Below are 21,429 nucleotides of genomic sequence, written 5' to 3' on the forward strand. Positions count from 1 at the left end.
CTACTGAGTGAGTCAATTGATAAAGGCACCAAGGATAAAAGACAAATATGCATTGACAAGGGCTTTCAGCTGCAAAAAGGTCATTAGGAGCTTCAGACGTATAGTTGGGTTTGCCTGATGCCAGCAGATTGACAATGACGCCCCAGGTTACAATAATTGAACTGGGAGAATAGCAGCCAAGTCATGTCTTTAAACTACATTAAGAACTTTTACGAAGGATGTGTAAGTATGGTGATACCAAGAATATATAAAATATTGGACGATGGTCGTGGTCACTTTGAGCCCAGTGAGTTCTCTGAATTATTCATCCATATCATCTACCTGTACAATAGTGGATAGACTGTTGCATTTGTTGATAGATGACTACGTGTTACATATAGCATAGTAAATATCCTACTTTCAGTATAGGTTTGTGTTTGAAACATGACAGATAACCTATTACCAAAATACTCCATGCATTACTGATTTAATAAACATTTTTGAAATTGTTTAATTTAGATCTGATATTTGGTCCATCTGCTATTTTCTCACGAGGGTGGTGTATTCCAATGTGTCATCTGTTCACAAAAGTTTGTGTAATTCATGAAATGATAAACCTACTTCTGCTTCCTCCGTTTTCACACACAATTTTTATATTTTACAAACAAATGCTGTTTTAAAGCCTTTTTCTGTCTGTTTGTTTTAGCTCAGGCCTCCGACAGTGATAGGCCAGTTCCACACACTTTTCTTTGGCTCTGTTCGGATGTTCTTTCTGGGCGTCCTGGGCTTTGCAGTCTATGGCAATGAAGCTCTCCATTTTAGCTGTGATCCAGACAGGAGGGAGTTAAACCTCTACTGTTACAACCAATTTAGGCCGATAACACCTCAGGTAAGACAGCTTCCTGCATTAACCTATCTGATAATAGAATACAAGCTAGACAGAAACCATTGGTAATATGTCAGGATCCACAAACAGTTGTGAATTTTCACTCTACCATCGTTATAATATTCTGATGATATTGTATAATGTGATTTAAACCCAACAGTATTCATTCCAGTCATTAAGTTCCAGTTGAAGTCAATGTAAATAACAATGTCATTAACAGAGGGGCTCAAATATATGCTGTTGTTCAATGTGGACTTGTGAATAGGTTGTTTTTCCACTAGCCAGAATGTTATTCTGCTTGCAGGTATTCTGGGCATTGCAGTTGGTAACTGTTTTAGTCCCTGGAGCTGTATTTCATCTCTATGCTGCCTGTAAAAACATTGACCAGGAGGATATCCTTCAGAGACCTATATACACCGTCTTCTACATCATCTCTGTCCTGCTAAGAATTATTCTGGAAGTCATCGCTTTTTGGTTGCAGAGCCATCTCTTTGGTTTCCAGGTTCACCCACTCTACATGTGTGATGCCAGTGCCCTAGAAAAGACGTTCAATGTCACAAAATGCATGGTGCCAGAACACTTTGAAAAGACCATATTTTTAAGTGCAATGTACACTTTCACTGGGATCACGGTGCTGCTGTGTGTTGCTGAGATATTTGAGATACTCTGTAGGAGATTGGGTTATTTGACCAATCAATGACCTGTGTGTTATTTGCTACAGAGTAATTGATCACATTTCAATTTTCTGTGTGTCTATCCAGGTCTCACATGGACACCAATGCCGAAAACGACATACCTCTGCTTTTTTTGTTGGGAGTTGACACTCAGACACTTCTTTCCATAATCCCATTGTTTAAGTCAAGTCACACAGATTTAAACCTTACTTTGTCAATAGACTAATGATATTGTTGTGACATATGCAGCTTTCAATCATTGGCCCACGTAAGAAAGAAACGTGTTACCAGTAATTCTAATATTTTCCATATTTGTACCCAGTGAAAAGTTTTATAGCATTCTTGTAGTCTTTTTAGGGGCCTATAGACAAACCTACATCCCACAGTAATGTAATCTAATTGTCCAGTACAACATATGGCCAATGTCATGTCATCAATGGTAACATCCTGATACCCTACGACAGAAGCTGAAAATTTGTCATTTTAAGGCATAGACAGGCAAAAAATTCACCTAATGAAGCTTAGATTTGATTTCAATATTTGGCTTGAATTATTTTCAGGTCATAATACATTAGTAATTGTACATTTTGTATGAATTGAAGTACCGGACTATATAAAGGTTCTCAAATTAGTTTTAAATTTGACAGATTTTTGCACATCTCATTTGATGATTGTGAAATTAAGGTTTTGAAATACTATATATAGGAATGGTATCAATAACAATAATAATAAGTTAAAGAAGATGGGTTTCCATGCTACCAGATTTATCATGCAGATTCTGCACATCACTGTAGATTTAAGTGTGATTGCTGATAAGTCTGCTGGTCACAGTGTGGATGGTTAAACCATATAGTTGACTATTTTAAGACCCTTTTCATAGCTTGAAGTATTATGCTTTTGATTTAACACTGTGCTGTTGCTGTACTGAAAATGATTACCTCTTTTGTTTTGTATCTGTAAATTATTATCAGGCATCCATCCAACTTTTGTTATTTTCAGCTAAATGTATCATCTCAGGTACAATATGGCATACTGCTTTCTGGTATTTGTGACAGATGGGTAGTTTTAAAGTTTGCCTCTTTCATTTTGTACAGAAAAGCTGAGGTAACTGTTAAAAGAAGGAATGACATTCATTTGGTTGTCAGTAAATCTGAGGAGTATTTTAGGGAAGTGGGATCAATTAGTTATCTGTTACGTAGGTTTTTTATTTTGACTCATGTTTGGTTGCTATGTTTACATTTCTTAGGGTAATTGAATTCTATTACATCTATTGTCTGTTTTGACTGAGTGTTCTTTATAAAATGCATAGAACTTCTCAGCTCTGTTTAATAAAAGGGGCACATTTTATGACCAACTCATCTTAGGACAATATTGTTCTACAGTATGATGTTTCAAAAAAAAATCTGTCTGTTGCTTTTTAGCTTAGGATCAAAAATGTTCTTATGTTTCAAAAGTATCAGTTAGATTTGTTTTTTTGTTAGAGGTGGTGCTATGCAGCAGCTTTAATGTACTGACAAACTTTTGTATTGACAAAGCAACCCTAGATTAACAGGACTGCTGCATGCCCAGTTTCAGTTGCTTTCTATACATACCCTGTGTTCATGATAGCCCCATGCTATCTCTTGGGGGGAAAGGTCAATATGCAGTGTAATCACAGCAGATCATTGTGGTGTCGAACCACTCCCCAAACAACAAGCTGCATGCAGTTCCTTGATGACAGTTTACTGCACAGGTATGCCATAATTCTCATTGATTGTTATTACATGCATTTTATAATATTGTTGGCTACACAGCTCTTGAGATCACAGTGGAATGCATTGCAGTACACAGTAATGAATATCAATATGATGCTGTTTTGCTTTGATAGTCCTCCGGTCCTGCAGATGGCGCTACACGTGTTGAACAAGGAGCAGAAGAATTCTGCGCGATTAGGAACATTAAAAAAATATATATATAGATAACTAGCGATCCACATTTCGATTGTTGATTAATCTGTTATTGATATTCTTAGAGATGGCTCTTCCACCACAGCTAAAAGCCATTCAGCACTATCTAAGAACTGCACAGGAACATGAGAAGAGGGATCCTGTCGTGGCTTATTACTGTGAGTTTGTACTAGCCAACTCGGCTAACGTTTAGTTGCCAATCATCTGTAAACGTATCGGCATAACTATGCATCGTCAAATCAAATAGCTAACGTTAGGTAACTAACTATTGCGAACATGTAAATCCGTAATGTTATGAGATGCGTAGAGAGGTTAGCTAGCTAACGTTAGCTATGGAATCATAACACCAGATAGTTAATGGTAGCGACTAACGAATCATCTTGCCAGCTACAACTTTGACAAGTTTTCTTGTTGACAGTCTTACTAGCGGGTAACTAAGTAAGCGCACTTCCTGCACCTTTGCTTGTTTCAGTCGGCTTTTTGCTTCCACAACAGTAGTCGAGGTGCATAGCATAGCGAACTGGTTTAGAAAGGTCTGCTTTAGACAATGCTCAAAGTAGCTAACGTTAGCTAGCTAACATGCTTTGCCACCTTTGCGAAAAAGCAGTTATATGGTAAGATCATGGCTGGTTATCTGACTTGCCAGACAGTGTAAGGAAGATATGTGCCTAACGTTGGGTACATTTTGTGACAATCCCTTTCTGTAGAAGAATCAACATAACAAAACGTCCTCAAATGACTTGATTTAGACCCCTCCTGCAACCTTAAATTCTTTCAGATGGATTGCCGGTAGTTTATTTACACAAATGACTTTTTGCCTTCAAAATATTATGAGCGACAGCCACCTAAATTTAAAGGGGATACTTCGGGATTTTGTCATTGATGCCCGTTATCTACTTCCCCAGAGTTAGATTAACTTGTGGATACAATTTTTATGTCTCTGTGTCCAGTATAAAGGAAGCTGTTTTGTATGCTGATTATTCAATACAATAGCAAGGTAATGTTGATAAGAATGTCTTTACTTCAACATCTTTGGGTAGCATGCATACAGCTCCATTCAGTGCATAGTACGTAATGCATAATTTAGCTCACTCCTCACTACAGTAGAATACACACAACAGCAGCGCCATCTATTGGCGTGGGAACATCTCGTAACAGAAGTTAGAGGTAGTTTCGCAAACCAATGCGAACTAGCGTTAACGTACTAGCAGATACCCATAGACTTCCAGCAATTGTACTTACGGCAGTTAGCAATAGAGCTAGCGCTACTTAGCAACTTATTTCAAACTGCACGCAGAGACCTAATGATATCCACGAGTTCATCTGACTGGCTGGGCAAGTTGCGTTCGGCTCTCAGAACAAAATCATGCAAAGTTTAGTAACCAAGATATCTCCACTATAATAATGTGTTAAAATTGTTAAGTGCTTTTCATTATACAAGAATAATCTCAAAGTGGATAGAAGGAAAAACTACAATTATTTTATATATGCAACCATTTCAAACGATGTGGAGGACCTGGGCTTGGGTAGTTTCACGTGGTGTGAGGCTAGTTGGACGCCCTGCCAAATTCTCTAAAACGATGTAGGAGGCAGTTTATGGTAGAGAAATATACATTCAAATCTCTGGCAACAGCTCTGGTAGACATTCCTACAGTCAGCATACAATTTTTTTTAAATTCATGTTTATTTCAGTTCATGAAATATAGGACCAACACTTTACACGTTGCGTTTATATTTTTGTTCAGTATGTGTGTGTGTCGACAATTCCATGGTAACAGAATGACGCTGAGACTTGAAAATGTATCACTTTAAAATGATGCCAAACAAAAGCCATTGATTACAAAATTAAACAAACCATACAACTCTGTGCAAAAGGACACATTTTTGCTCAAGGACTAATTTAAAAAATGTCCGGTAAAAATTGTGCAAAAAAACATTTACTCCAAGGACAGTGCAGATGTAAAATTTGGTAACAGAATGATGGTTAAATATCCCAAAATTTGATTTGACCATGTTTTCCAAAAACGGTTAAATATCTACTCTGAATCTATATTCAAAGATGTCTGCAGAAGGAATGGGGAGTCAGCTATAATGACACCTTAAATTTAACCTCTTTTGGTTATTGAACACTAGAACAGAATGGCGGAAACATAATGACATCATGGGTCCCTGATTTGTACTATACAGAAATGCATAGTTATGAATGGAATTTTCTTCATGGGGATGTGTCCTGAATAGCTACACAAACATTGAAAAATGTAATATCCTCCTTTGCATGTTTGGGTATTGTTACAAAACCAATAACTAGCCTACGGATATTGTTGCACTCGCTTTGTCTAGGACTCCTAGGCCTAGTTACGTGGTCTGTAAAAAACAACAAATGTGGTGTCTATATAGAAAAATACACGTTTTAAAATTAATCCCAATCGATTGGTCAAAAGAACAGACTTTCGGTCAGCGAAAGCCCTAGTTGACAGTTGATTAGATTGTTGTAATAGGGAAAGAAGGAAGTGTATTTAAATGCCTAAATAAAGATTGGCAGTAGGTTTAGCTACCTAAGAATCGTCCTGCATGTTTATGGACCAATGAAGCTGTAGATCAGCACGCAATACGTGTGTGCTTTCTCACATCTCAAATTATGGGCAGATTTGAGTAATTTTCATCTTTGTTACTAGCCTTGTTCTTGTTAGATGTTATGTACATATGCCTATATGATGTCTTTCCATACAGGCGTGACATGCTGGAGTGGTGCTTCGATGCGAATGTTGTTGATCAGTAGACTAATATCAGTCCCAAATGGAAGGAAAACAATGAGAGGTCAGCACCATAGACTCCAAAACAAGCTCAATATCTCAATGCACATTCCTATTTAATATGCATTCACCTGTGTTGTGAGTAGGCCTATGCCCTCTTAATTTACCCAGTTTATCAAGAAATTTACCATTTAAAAAATAAATAATAATACCGTTATGTAGTTTGGTAAAAACTAAGTCCAATGTATTGTTTGATTTTAAAATTGATAAATTAATGCAGACATGGCTGTGTCTAAGAAATGTCATCAATATTCAAATGTAATGATTCTGAATATCGGCCCTCACCCTCCTTGACTCCCAAAAATCGGCATCGGCCCTAACATATCCACGTTGGTCGTTTCTACCAGGTTACTATAGCGAACCATGTGTAATATGGACTGTTGGAGAATGCTTCACTCACTGAGAGTATACTGTGGCCTTCCTTTCTGGAAGCTGGAGCCTGATAGGCTCCCATTGAGAGGGGCTGCTGTCTGCCAATACACGCTTTAACATGGCTCATTACAGAGATCCAGTTGACTGACAATGGCTGCCTTTGGTTGAATGGGATGTGCAGAACATGCTGTGAGGTGGATTAGCCAAATATGCTTGGAAACATATTTTTCCAGTTTGGGACCACTGCCCGCCTGGGTTGTTCATTCAAATTGGAATGGTGGGTGTGTTGGTAGAATTGAAAGGAAATCAGTAAAGTAATTGGTGTCCTTTGGATGTCTGTCCTGTTTTTTTGTGTGTACTATTATGAATATTGATCTGCAAAAAAATAATGTTATAGCAAGGGGGGGGATTGTCAGTTGATGGGGTTTAGACAAAGTGTAGTAGTAACTTCGTTTTTTTCTTGACTTTTCCAATTTTGTCTGATTTTAATTTTTATTTAGGCTTGTTTGGACTAAAGCAAAGATGGTTGAATGTCTTTCAGCGTCAGAGTTCCTTGTTGCACGGCCAATGTGCGGCAGAGTGGACCATTAATTCAGCATGCCACTGGAGGTCAGCACCAACATGTCTCTGAATGACTCAACAATTGTCTTTGGGAGGTTGTAGAGCTGAGAGCCATAATCACTGACTACTTCTCTCAACATGATTCTGCCTTTTGTTTGGAAACCTTATGGTTGAGCAGTTCTTCATTGTTATGAATCTATACTGAACAAAAATAGAAATGCAACATGCAACAATTTCAAAGATTTGACTGAAATATCGGTCAATTGAAACTCGGTCAATTGAAATAAATGCATTACTCCCTAATCTATGGATTTCACATGACTGTGCAAGGGTGGTCCTGGGATGGCATAGGCCCATCCAATCGGAATTCCCCACAAGGGGAATATTTCTGTCTGCAGAAATATTCCTAAACACCCCCCCTCTCCTCAGATGATCCCGCAGGTGAAGAAGCCGGATGTGGAGGTCATGGGCTGGTGGTCTGCTGTTGTGAGGCCGGTTGGGTGAAATGCCACATTTTCTAAAAGAATGTTGTTATGGTCTAGATATTAACATTCAATTATCTGGAAACAACTCTGTGGGACATTCCTCCAGTCAGCATGCCAATTGCACACTCCCTCAACTTGAGACGTCTGTGGCATTGTGTTTTGTGACACAACTGCACATTTTAGAGTGGTCTTTTATTGTCCCAGCACAAGGTGCACCTGTGTAATGGTCATGCTGTTTAATCAGCTTCTTGATATGCCACAACTGTCAGGTGGATGGATTATCTTGGCAAAGGAGAATTGCTCACTAACAGGGATGTAAAGAAATTGGTGCACAAAATTTGAGATAAATAAGCTTTTTGTGCCTATTGAGAATTTCTGGGATCTTTTATTTCAGCTCATGAAAAATGAGACCAACACTTTAAATGTTACATTTATATTTTTGTTTAGTATAATTCAAAGATTCAAGACCGATGTAGCCCCCCACTTGATTGCAGGGTAGCCAAAAGCCCAGGCTGTTCTTAGCCTGGCTAACGCGACCCACGTGACTTGGATGCACTGCTCTGGACAGGAGCCCGTTGTCAATTTTGTATTCGCACAGAAATTGTGCAAGAGTTTTGATTTGTTCTCTGAACAACACATTCCTTGGGGGTTAAGACCTCTCATTGTTTGGATTAGAAAATCTGACGGTTGTATTGGTAGGGGGCGACACTCCGGGTCTGTGTGGCTGTCCATGTGGATATTTGAGTGAGAAAGACGCAGAGAAGACCCAACCAGTAAAAAGCAAAGCCCCATTCATTATCATCACATCATGTTGACAACATCAAGGAGCCTTTCCAGACTCTGAAATCAGGAGGATTCAAGTTAGGTGTCAGCCAGACTAGGCTATTTAGCTTCAAAGGTCCAATGTAAATCAAACTCACGAAGAAAATAGCTACCATTATTTGAACCAGACTGAATAGGATCCAATTGATTAGTCTACCTTTAAAGTAGTGTGACATTATGATTATTTCTCTCAGTTATTAGCCTGAAATGTTAATGGATGAAACCACCTGAATAGCAAATGAGCTTTCTCTTTGGTCAAGCATTCATGGTTAGGGGACTCAAGGCTATAGGAGCCTAAGGCTGATGTATTAGTTTGGTGGATTACAGTGATGGCGGGCTTTACAAAAGAGTGGTGTAACAATCATTCTTGTTGTCAATGATGAAAGATCTAGGTAGGTGTGTTTTTCATCTTTATCGTCAAGCCGTAACATTACATTGACCAATTCCACATAGGCTAAACCTATTGTGCAATGTTCATAATCTAGGCTGAATAGGCTATACATAGTAGCCTATATGAGCTGTTCCATAGATTCTAGAACAAGGCAAATTCATGATTTTAAATACGTTTTTGTGATTTTAAAGGGGAAAGGGAACACTTTAGGAAATAAATCTAAGCGAACAGGTGTATTCAATCTACTAATACTAAACATGTGCATGTAGCAGAAAAAAATATCTCTATATTTAGTATTTTGATCGTCGACAAGGTTTATTTGAGCTGTGGGCAGCGCCATTTTAAATTGCCATAGTAACGACTGACGCCAGTGACGCAAATTGTCTGGTATTAAGTTTTCGAGAGCTCAGGAAGATGGCAAAATCAAGTAGTAATTCAAACATGAACTGTACAGTAACAGGCTGTAGGAATTGGCTCCCAAAAAATAAGTAATGACAGGTCAGCTTGGGCAAGCAGGATCTGCAACCAGCTCTTCGCGGAGGATGACTTCATCGCGAAGGGAACTTTCGATGCGTCAACCGGGAGTTTACGAATGGAAAGGAGTCATAGGCCTACGTTGAGGCGCTCTGCTTGCTCCTACCTTTTCAATTTCGAGGGTTATGGTGTGTAGGGGTTACCGACCGACCATCATCAACATCGCTGACTTCAGAGTCAAGCAAAAGCCGGCCCTACATTAAAGACTATAAATGGTTAAATAAAATTATGATAAATAAAAAACTATACCAGTTAAATGTAAGGACCAAACAATTGACAGCTGTGCCATATAGATGGGAATAGATTTTTGACGTACCGATTCCATGGCGCATGGTTTATGAAGAGATATGCAAAACGACGCCGGATTCAAAATTATTATACAAAATTCTTGCAACCAATAAAATGTTATTTATATGGGGGGATACAAGCTTACCAGCTCTGCAGATTCTGCTGCGAAGAGTCAGAATCATTAGATCATTTGTTTTGGTACTGTCCAAATGTAGCTTGTTTTTGGTCACAGGTCCAGGAATGCCTGAGGAATTGCAATATTTACCTGGAGCTAACCCTGCAGATAGCACTAATGGGCGATCTGAAAAGTAATAGTCAATCGATCAATAATAAAATAATAGTTTTAGCAAAAATAAACAATGAGAATAGAAAGCTTCAGAGCTTTTGTGAAACATCACAGCACAGTAAAAAAAAATATGGCAAATAGAAATCCAATATTGATGGTGTTAAGAGAATGATGTGAGGGGTTGAATTGAGCTGAAGGTTGGGAGTAATAACAGCTAATATCAACTACATAACTAATGTAAAAAATCCTGTGCCTGTAAAACATGTATAGTTTAAGAACTGAAAGAGCACAGTTTGAAAGATATGGAAATCAAACCGGATGGACATCAGAAATTGATGGTTGATGGTAAAGGAAGGACAGGAGTAAAAACAAACAAATTAGAACTATTGTGCCCATAAAATGTATATAGTATGTATTAGCTGGAAATACAGGCCTATGTTATTCACTAGTTTGCCCCAATTGGGGGATGTGTGGTAGGGTTGCAGGGTAAAAAAAAAAAAAAACTATATATATTATTTAAAAAAATATATATGGAGGATTGGAAGTGATGCAGACAATTAGATTGTAGTTTCCATCAATCTATCTGCCAATATTGCCATTTACAGTTAGTTAGCTGGCGTTCTAAATCCTAGTGTTTCCATTCCCCTTTAACCACCATTATTTAACCCAAGTACCCCTTTTCTTGACTGTGGCACCTGTATCTTTCCAACTAGTGTAGACCCCTGCACCATGTCGCTGTGCTACAGTATTCATTTATGGAAAAGGCTCTCTTTAACATTGTTTTCCCTCCCGCTTCCTGGAGTTCACCCAGCCTTTGGATTGAAATGCAGCTACATAATAACATCCTTGTAGTGAGGAGAGCGAGTACGCAGGCTAGCATTCCAGAATACACAATTCTGTTCTCACTGCAGATGTCAGTGAAAACACTTGGTCACGTCCAAACTGAGGTCTCGGCTCACACAGTTTTACATTTCATTTTTTTTAATGTCTAACGTCAAGCTTGCGTAGGGGATGCATGCCAGGACAAGCATGTATTCTTCCCATTTATAACCATTTAACAAGGATGCTAGTTACATTCTAATAGTTCTGAAACCCGAAAGATTATTGACCGAATGTTATAGGCGGTTTTGTTGCTTCAAGATATATTGACAAGGATGTCTTAGCGTAGGCCTGCGTTGTGGTGTTTCAACTACCACTTTCCTGTTTCTGTGAAAGCACCGTTGTATGGGGAAAAATATTAAATTACTTCTTGTAAGATTGGGGAGTATTCTTGAACATTCTCTTCGAAGAGGACTGTCAACAGTAGAGGACACTGATCCCGGGAAAATTGGCTACATAGTGCAGCATACAGGGAAGATTTCTGTATTTTGACAGTTTATATATCTTGACAACTTGATTGCTGACAAGCAAACCATTTTGTGACTATGTCAACAATGGACTAATGAAAAGAGTTTATCCTTTAAACTGCATTCAATATTTCTATATAATCAAAGTAGGCTAGAGGACGAATGACTGCTGCTGACTGTCTATTTTTGTGTCACCTTTTTATGTCAACATATCATTGGACACTGTAGTTTGTCATTCTCCTACATCTCAGTCTGGGCGAGAGATGATTTCCAAAAACTTGTGAGAGAATGCTGTAACCACTCTGGCCATCCATGTTGTTCCCTTACTCAACATACTCACATAAAAAGTTCTGCCCATGGCAAAATGATTTTTTTCCCCCCTGAAGTACAGTTGAATTATGGTTTCTATTTTCATGGCCTTGTATCGTGAATGGTCTCAGTGTTGCATTGTTTCACGGGAGGAAAATTGGCTGTTAATGCTGTATGAGCGTAATGGCTTGACAAAGGATGAGATTGTGGGTGCCCACTGTGATGTGCTGTGACCAACATCATATGAACAAATTGATCCCCATGGCTTTGGTTGTGGTTAATTGTTTAGGAAATATCGACAGGCATACTTTGGCGAGACATTTTCATTCTCAGCTTGCCATTGTCTGTGGTTAAAGACAGTGATTTTCAAATTTTTTTGTTCCTAAACTTTTTGAACAGTGTTCTCAATGATTAATATTGTTATATTGTTTTGATAGATGATAGAGGGTGAAGCCTATTAACAATACATGTAATTATGGGGAGCATATGAAATAGTGTCTATCTAAACTGAACTGAATAGGATCAAATTGAACCCTAAAGTAGTGACTGTATTATTATGTTCTGCTTCTGTCTCATAAGTTGGTGACCTTAACCCGTGTCCCTCCGGGGTTTGATGTTCAATTGACATTTGAATTGAGTCCGTGTTATCGTTGGAGAGATGGAGATAACCATTTAACAGGCCCAGTCTGGCATTTTGGTTCCAGCCCCAGGCTTTTCCTTGTTCATTTTTAATGCAGCAGCATTCAACCGGCCATACACTATGATGGCATTCCAGGTGGGGTACTGCTGTCAGAAACTTGAGAAACAAAGAAATATATGTATTTTCTCACTCGATTAGGCCGCGTTATTATATAGCTGCCTTGAATGTGGGATTTAGCCTAGATGGCATCATTTATAATTGAAACAGACTTGCAGTGCATTCAGAAAGAATTCAGACCTCTTCACTTTTTCCACTTTTTGTACTTATTCTAAAATTGATCAAATCTTTTTTTCCCTTCATCAATCTACACATCATACCCCATAATGACAAAGCAGAAACGGGTGTTTACAAATGCATACATAAAAAAAAAAACTGATATCACATTTGCCTAGTTAAATAAAAGTATTCAGACTTTTTACTCAGTATTTTGTTGAAGCACCTTTGGAAGCGATTACAGCCTTGATTCTTGGGTAGGACGCTACAAGCTTGGCACACCTGTACTTGGGGAGTTTCTCCCATTCTTCTCTGTAGATCGAGCCCTGTCAGGTTGGATGTGGAGCGTCTCTGCACAGCTATTTTCAGGTTTTCCAGAGATGTTCGATCGGGTTCATGTCCGGGCTCTTGCTGGGCCACTCAAGGACATTTAGAGACTTGTCCCCAAGCCACTCCTGCATTGTCTTGGCTGTTTGCTTAGGGTCGTTGTCCTGTTGGAAGATGAACCTTCGCCCCCAGTCTGAGGTCCTGAGCGCTCTTGAGCAAGTTATCATCAAGGATCTCTCTGTACTTTGCTCCATTCATCTGTCCCTCAATCCTGACTAGTCTTGCAGTCTCTACCGCTGAAAAACATCCCACCAGCATGCTTCATCCTAGGGATAGGGCCATGTTTCCTCCAGACGTGATGCTTGGCATTCAGGCCAAAGTGTTCGTTTCATCAGAACAGATAATCTTGTTTCTCATGGTCTGAGAGTCCTTTAGGTGCCTTTTGGCAAACTCCTAGCGGGCTGTCATGTGCCTTTTACTGAGGAGTGGCTTCCGTCTGGCCACTCTACCATGATTGGTGGACTGCTGCAGAGGTGGTTGTCATTCTGGGAGGTTCTCCCATCTCCACAGAAGAACTCTGGAGCTCTGTCAGAGTGACCATCGGGTTTTTGGTCACCTCCCTGACCAAGGCCCTTCTCCCTTGATTGCTCAGTTTGGCCAGGCGGCCAGCTCTAGGAAGAGTCTTGGTGATTCCAAACTTCTTCCATTTAAGAATGATGGCCACTGTGTTCTTGGGGACCTTCAATGCTGCAGACATTTTTTGGTACCCTTCCCATAATCTGTGCCTCGACACAATCCTGTCTCGGTGCTCTACGGACAATTCCTTCGACCTCATGGCTTGGTTTTTTGCTGTGACATGCACTGTCAACTGTGGGACCTTATATAGACAGGTGTGTGCCTTTCCAAATCATGTTCAATCAATTTAATTTACGACAGGTGGACTCCATGTTTTTTAAACATGTCAAGGATGATCAATGGAAACACAGTGCACCACAGCTCAATTTCGAGTCTCATAAAAAAAAGGGGGTCAGAATACTTATGTAAATACGTTTTTTATAAAAAACTGTTTTCACTTTGTCCTTTTTGGGTAATGTGGGTAGATTGATGAGGGAAAAAATGTATTTAATAAATTTTAGAACAAGGCTGTAACGTAACAAAATGTGAAGGTCTGAATACTTTCCAAATGCACTGTCTGCTGTCTGTTACTGCCTCACTGCCTCATACCCATCACTGTTGATCTGGACAAGAATGATTACCGCATTCCTTGGTCTGTAAACATTGACATTTACAGTGAAACATTAAACATTTCCCACTCATAGGCTTCATACTGAGAGCAGCCTTGTGTCAAAGACCGGTGCCTTTATTTAAATGAACCCACTGTATTTCTGCCTTACTTAGAGCACTCCCAGCTGGGCATATTTGCTTTTTTCTTTTCTGCTGGGAATCACTGTGTTTTACAATGTAATGATTGGAAATGTGACTTTGCTGATTTAGTCTATTGATGTGCTGCTGAAATGGAAGCTGATGTTGGCTTGCCTACTTTCTGTCCTCTTCAGCTCACAGGCAGGTCTATAGAAGCCTGTTGCTTTTGAGGCAAAGGTAGTTGTCAACTTCAGAATGACAAGTGCATCACTGGTCTTACTGACGAGCTCAATAAAATACAGTACTTTACATTGTCATTTTGGTAACAAACATTCGCTGAAATATTGTGCTTGCTCATGGTTTGGTGTAGCCTATTCTATGATTTGCTTAGCAATTTGCATGGTCACTCTTTCGAAAAATGGCAGATCCTTGTTCCATGTTCCTTGGCTAGACAGGCTATAGGCTACAAGCTGTTCTAGTGGCTCACCTTTTAATCTCCTTAGGGACAGCAGCATCCATCAACCTGTGTGCATTTAAATTGCCAATGTGTGGGTGGTGAAAGGTGTTATCTTCATTAGAGAGGAGAACACCTACATGGGTTCTGGGTAAGCAGAGTCCACATGCCTGCCTTTTGTCTAGCTAATGACTTTGAACTACAGCTGGCGCGATTTGTTGTTCTGTCCCGGTTGGAGACAGCACATTATTAAGGCTCTGACTGAAGTCCTTCAGGGACTCCGAGCCTCACACCTCAGGCTCTAGACTACCATTCAAAACAGTCAGTATCATGCTTTTTCTTCTACATTTTCCTGGTTATACTTGTTTTGTTTTATTGTTCTACAGCCTACATACAGTGGGGCAAAAAAGTATTTAGTCAGCCACCAATTGTGCAAGTTCTCCCACTTAAAAAGATGAAAGAGGCCTGTAATTTTCATCATAGGTACACTTCAACTATGATGGACAAAATGAGAGAGGAAAAAATCCAGAAAATCACATTGTAGGATTTTTTAATGAATTTAATTTGCAAATTATGGTGGAAAATAAGTATTTTCTTTGTTGGTTGGAAACTGCAGCACTCGAAACAGCTGTAAGCCCAGAGTTGTTGGACTTGGCAGTGATGTCTCAAACATTCAGTGTGCGTCCAAAAGTTGCACACAGCGAAGACGTTAAGGCTCATGGGACTATCCCTCACCAGATGTCTGGGTGTGCGCATGTTTTAAATCTCTGAAAACTGAGAGAAGGGCGCTAATGGTCCAGAGTCTGGATGCATACAATTGAAGCATGCAAGGATCTGGCAACATGGAGGAGAGGGTGGACGGACAGTGTGTTTTTAAAAACATGAGAGCCAAGACTGTGTATCCAGGCTGTTATGTGCTCAGTGGTACAATGCTAAGGAGACAACCGCAATAATGCTAATATTTACACAGCCTCTTTCACAGACTTGCACTGTTGAGAGGATGAATAATTTCACCCAAAGTGAGTGTCATAACTAACAGAGGAATGTGAAAATAATCAAGTAAGGCTCAAGTTTTAAGAAACTCGTAAGGCCTATTTCTAGAGGTTCTCAGACTGCATGCTGGACAAATTATTAGGGTACTTTAATTTGAAAGACCTCATCGTGAACGCAAAAACACATTTTTGATTTCCTCCACATAACATACAGAACAATGTACCCAGTCCACTTTTGCTCTTACCATATCAACTTGGTGTTTTAAAGATGATCAGATCTGGGAACCAGAGGGTGTTGACATTTTGATATTGTAGAAACATTTTCAGTGAAACGTCACCACTGACGCATTGCTCTGAGATTAAATAGTGATACCTGTTTCCTTCTCTATCAGGTCGGCTTTATGCCATGCAGACGGGAATGAAACTGGACAGCAAAACCCCAGAATGTCGGAAGTTTCTTGTGAAACTGATGGACCAGTTGGAAACGGTAAGATATCAGCCAGCCTACACTTGGCAATGTTTTAACAGGTTTGCTCACAATATAACAAGTCTATCTACTATTGTCACATTGTATTCACATTATTATTAGTTGATTTAATAGATTTTTGGTCAGATGTCATAATGCACTAAACACTAGAATGTGAGGTAGGCTAGATGGATAATGCTATCTAGTTCCTCAACTCTGTACAAATATCCACAAAGTAAAACTTATCACACCACTTATGTCTGTTAGGGAACTCCAGTAATGAATATCTTCAAACCCATCCTGGCTGCTAAGAGCTCTTTAGGATTAATGGCATTTTACTTTTTTTCCAAAGCGATTCAGGGACAGGCCTTCTAGCAGATTCAATTTCCCCCTCAGAAGTGGATTATGGCACTGCCTCACAAAAAGGCCATTAACGGCAGAGTGGCAGCCTCCCATGGTTGAGTTCTGCAGACATGATTGAAATGTCTGCACCTCATCATTTTCAATTATAGGAGTGAGATATTTTTTGATTCAACCTAACATCTGTAATGTACAGTCATTGCTGTATAATCCAATTTGAGGATGAATTCCTTGATTCACATTCGCAATGTTGTCAAAAGGTGAATGCCAAATGTTTTATTTCAGATGCCAAATGTCGAGCAGTTAGGATTTAGCTTTTCCATCAGGTATTTACATCTCTCTAAAATAAATAATGTAGCTCACAATTTGATTAGGTAAACTTTTTAAAGTTATCCAAGGACAATTTGATTAGGTAAACTTTTTAAAGTTATCCAAGGACAATTTGATTAGGTAAACTTTTTAAAGTTATCCAAGGACAATTTGATTAGGTAAACTTTTTAAAGTTATCCAAGGACAATTTGATTAGGTAAACTTTTTAAAGTTATCCAAGGACAATTTGATTAGGTAAACTTTTTAAAGTTATCCAAGGACAATTTGATTAGGTAAACTTTTTAAAGTTATCCAAGGACAATTTGATTAGGTAAACTTTTTAAAGTTATCCAAGGACAATTTGATTAGGTAAACTTTTTAAAGTTATCCAAGGACAATTTGATTAGGTAAACTTTTTAAAGTTATCCAAGGACAATTTGGAATTTGAGAGTCTGCTAACGCATTTAGTCAAAGCTTATGGAATTTACAATAGATTATTATTTTTTTCCTCATCAATCTACTCACAATACCCCATAATGACAGGGCTAAAACAGGTTTTTAGACATTTTTTGCAATGTGTATATATTAAAAACAACAAATACCTTATTTACATAAGTATTCAGACCCTTTGTTATGAGACTCAAAATTGAGCTCAGATGCATCCTGTTTCAATTGATCATCCTTGAGATGTTTCTACAACTTGATTGGTGTCCACCTGTGGTAAATTCTATTGATTGGACATGATTTGGAAAGGCACACACCTGTCTATATAAGGTCTCACAGTTGACAGTGCATGTCAGAACAAAAATCAAGCCATGAGGTCGAAGGAATTGTCCATAGAGCTCCGAGACCGTATTGTGTTGAGGCACATATCTGGGGAAGGGTACCAAAACATTTCTGCAGCATTGAAGGTCCCCAGAACAAACCACCAAGACTTCCTAGAGCTGGCCGCCCGGCAAAACAGAGCAATCAGGGGAGAAGGGCCTTGGTCAGGGAGATGACCAAGAACTCGATGGTCACTCTGACAGAGCTGGAGAGTTCCTCTGTGAAGATGGGAGAACCTTCCAGAAGGACAACCATCTCCAACCACTCCACCAATCGGGCATTTATGGTAGAGTGGCCAGACAGGAGCCACTCCTCAGAAAAAGGCACAAGACAGCCCGCTTGGAGTTTGCCACGGGCACCTAAATACTCTGGAAACAAGGTTCTCTGGCCTGATGAAACCAATATTTAATTTTTGGCCTGAATGTCACGTCTGGAGGAAACCTGGCACCATCACTACGGTGAAGCATAGTGGGGGCAGTATCATGCTGTGGGGATGTTTTTCAGTGGCAGGGACTGGGAGACTAGTCAGGATCGTGGGAAAGATGAACGGAGCAATGTACAGAGTGATCCTTGATGAAAACCTGCTCCGGAGTCGAAGGTTTACCTTCCTGCAGGACAATGACCCTAAGCACACAGCCAAGACAAAATAGGAGAGGCTTCGGGACAAGTCTCAATGTCCTTAAGTGGCCCAGCCAGGGCCCGGACTTAAACCCGATCGAACATCTTTGGGGAGACCTGAAAATAGCTGTACCGCGACGCTCCACATCCAACCTGACAGAGCTTGAGAGGATCTGCAGAGAAGAATGGGAGAAACTCCACAAATACAGGTGTGCCAAGCTTATAGCGTCCTACCCAAGAAGATTTGAGGCTGTAATCGCTGCCAGAAGTGCTTCAACAAAGTACTGAGTAAAGGGTCTGAATATATATATATATAACGGAAATATCACATTTGCAAAGAATTCTTAAAAACTGTTTTTGCTTTGTCATTATGGGGTATTGTATGTAGATTGAGAGGGGAGGGGAAAATATTTAATCAATTTTAGAATAAGGCTGTAATCTAACAAAATGTGGAAAATGTCATTGGGTCTGAATAGTTTCAAAACTGTTCAGTTTCAAAACTGTATGTTTTGAACAATGAATTCCTTCAGAAATCCTTTGAGTGGAATTGTGAAACGTAATGGAAAATCTGTAATATCTACTTGAAGTTTCAAGCTCTGCATTTTAATGTAAGACCAGATCACCATATATTTTCCTAGAGATTTTCTAAAAAGGTTTTAATGCGCCATAGGTGGTCGAGTCGCATGAAAACTAAGATTTGGCACATGACGATTTAATGTTCTCTGTATCTATTCTCTGTCAAACATTCACTCTTTGATATGTGTATCCTTCATTGAGGAACGTTTGTTAGATGTCGTGGAAAGGAAGCTCCAATAATAACCAATACATTCTCATGTAAAAATGAACCATTATATCATCTATTTGTGTAATTGTGAAGAAAAAAAAGGCAATTTCTGAACATCTATTTTATGGTATAAAATGGTTTCCTTTGAGAACTGTGGTGACCCCAATGTTTTGAGAGCATTGTATTCACATCAGAGTTCAAAAGACAGGGTTTTATGGTGTTCCTCTAAAATGGGGAGCAGGAAGCAACCTTAGGATGCTGTTTGCTCCTGTGCCCAGGGATTATTATTGACATTTTGGAACCAATTAAAGAAAGCCCTGGGATTTCCTTGTCCCCCGAGCCGGGTTTTACTGTTGCTGTAGTAAGATTCATTACATGTCACAGCAACAGGATGTCTTAGCCAGCCCCAGTGGATACATCCGGTCTGAAGGGCTTTTAAAAAGGTGGTGAAGAAACCTATGAAATACACGTTTAACTTTTAACCCACTAATCGCAAATTAGGTCAATATGGACTCGGTACAGATTGTAAAACTTGTCTTGCGTCTTGTATGATATTTCTGGAAGTGAATGTGGAACCATTGTTTTATTTTTCCTCCCTAATCATGGGAAAATGAGTAAGGAAGACTTTCATTCCATTCCAGAAGTGAATGCAGGGTATGAAACTGAAGAAACAGAAATCTTACACCACACCATGTGGAACTTTCTAATTTCACCAAATGACAGTTTAATTTCCACTAAAGCCACACATTTCTAGGTAAACAAACAACCAATTATTGTTATTTTGTGCAGAGAATGGATAATTAAGATGACAATCTGTATTTTGTTCTGGCATTGAAAAGCTTAATCGTGCCCGCAGCCCAGCTCTCGGCATATTGACCAGTATGGCTGGCTGAGTGCCATCGTTCAGGCTGCTGATTGCTGTTTGGGCCGGGGTAGACGCAATCTTGGCTCGTTCTCTGCATCGTTTAATTAGCTTTCTTAGAGCAGTGGATTAGGCAAGAAAGGTCTGGTGGAAGATATTGCCAGTAGTTAGGCTATACACTAATGGGCATCGGTTTCATGGAAACGGCTGTTGTTGTTTTCCTGATCGCAGCATTGGGCGTCTTCAACATTGCATGCCCAGTCACTTCAATGCACTGGCCATTTTGTTTTTGTTCTCCTACAGTCTCTCTACAACATTGTCAATAGGTCTAGCTCTGGTCTGTTAGGGTTGCTTTAAGACACTTGAAAAGGACTGCAAGAAAGACATGTCACTCAAACCATCAAAGAAGAAGCAGCCCTTCATGGAAATATCGTCCTGAACTATTGGAAATTGTGTTTTTCAAAGCTGTTTTAGTACCACATGGATTTCTAGAGAACCCAGAGGAGTGGTGTGATCCAAAATGAATCCTTTGATTCAATTAGGAGTTTGATCCTAGACTCTTCTTTCTATAAAGTCGGCATGCTTCCTTCCAAGTTTCAAAGTACTCCGCTACACTTTAGCACAAGTGATGTACTGTGCTGTGTATTGCCTTAAGGATAGGTTGAGATTTCATTAAAACGTGAACAGTACGTCCATTCAGAAGAGCAGAGTCCACCTGTTGAAATGTAACCAGTATTATTTGCTTTACTGATTTTACAAGGAAACCTAACGCTCTCTAGCAGACTGTAACATCTCAGAGAGCAGCTGCCTCTGCTGCAGTAAGTGAGCTTTGCGGATGCATTTTTGGGCACTGGCCACGACAAACCATTAAGACACAATAGCATTAAGACACAGAAATCATTTAATTTGTCAGGGGCAAACGTGTTGAACATGTAAGGGTGAAGACAAAATCAACTTAACAACACCACCCAATCACAATTCGGGTCGAGAAGAGTGACTTGAGTTTTAAAGTCACTGGTATTGTCATAGATGACTCATTGCCGTGTAATAAAGTTAAGTGCCAGTTCTTGGCCACTGGCTTTGATGTTTCCGGTGAAATCCAATGTCCTTTTGGTCAGTGGTTTACTAGTGGTCTTCTGTACAAGGTTTATTGTCCAGCGTTGTTGAAATGAGTGCGGTAAAACCATCCCTTGGTTATTGTCCATGTTATTATCTGTTGGTGCGTCTCCAGAGACCCTCCACCCCACCATGCTATACTCTATTAATTACAAGAGTGTTCTGGAGTGGAATTAAAGTGTGTGCTCTCTGCTGCATCCCAGGAATCAATGAGTCACACATGGAAAGCCTCACTTCTCAGAAAAAAACACAGCCATCGCAGATTTGTCACACGGTCCATGCACAGAACAGTACACAGGCTCCCTTTATGTATGCACTGCGTCTGTGTGTGCTGTTCAGCATCCAGGAA

The 21,429-nt window shown here is 39.6% G+C and overlaps 1 protein-coding gene across 3 annotated transcripts in view; it reads left to right on the forward strand.

Moving 5' to 3' along the window:
• The window catches only part of LOC109866329 (vacuolar protein sorting-associated protein VTA1 homolog), a 47,854-nt gene that overhangs the window by 769 nt on the left and 25,656 nt on the right, over window positions 1-21,429 (forward strand). For 2 of the 3 annotated variants that reach the window (XM_031800586.1, XM_031800587.1), the window contains exons 1-2: window positions 3,414-3,643; window positions 16,133-16,227. In XM_031800586.1, coding sequence (XP_031656446.1) covers window positions 3,553-3,643; window positions 16,133-16,227 — 186 coding nt within the window. In that variant the 5' untranslated portion in view covers window positions 3,414-3,552. Of the gene's footprint in view, window positions 1-685; window positions 869-1,169; window positions 1,368-1,626; window positions 3,272-3,413; window positions 3,644-16,132; window positions 16,228-21,429 lie in introns of those variants that run through there. The other variant, XM_031800588.1, reaches the window with a different exon arrangement.

The sequence above is a fragment of the Oncorhynchus kisutch genome, linkage group LG21 (assembly GCF_002021735.2).
Source record: "Oncorhynchus kisutch isolate 150728-3 linkage group LG21, Okis_V2, whole genome shotgun sequence".
NCBI lineage: Eukaryota > Metazoa > Chordata > Actinopteri > Salmoniformes > Salmonidae > Oncorhynchus > Oncorhynchus kisutch.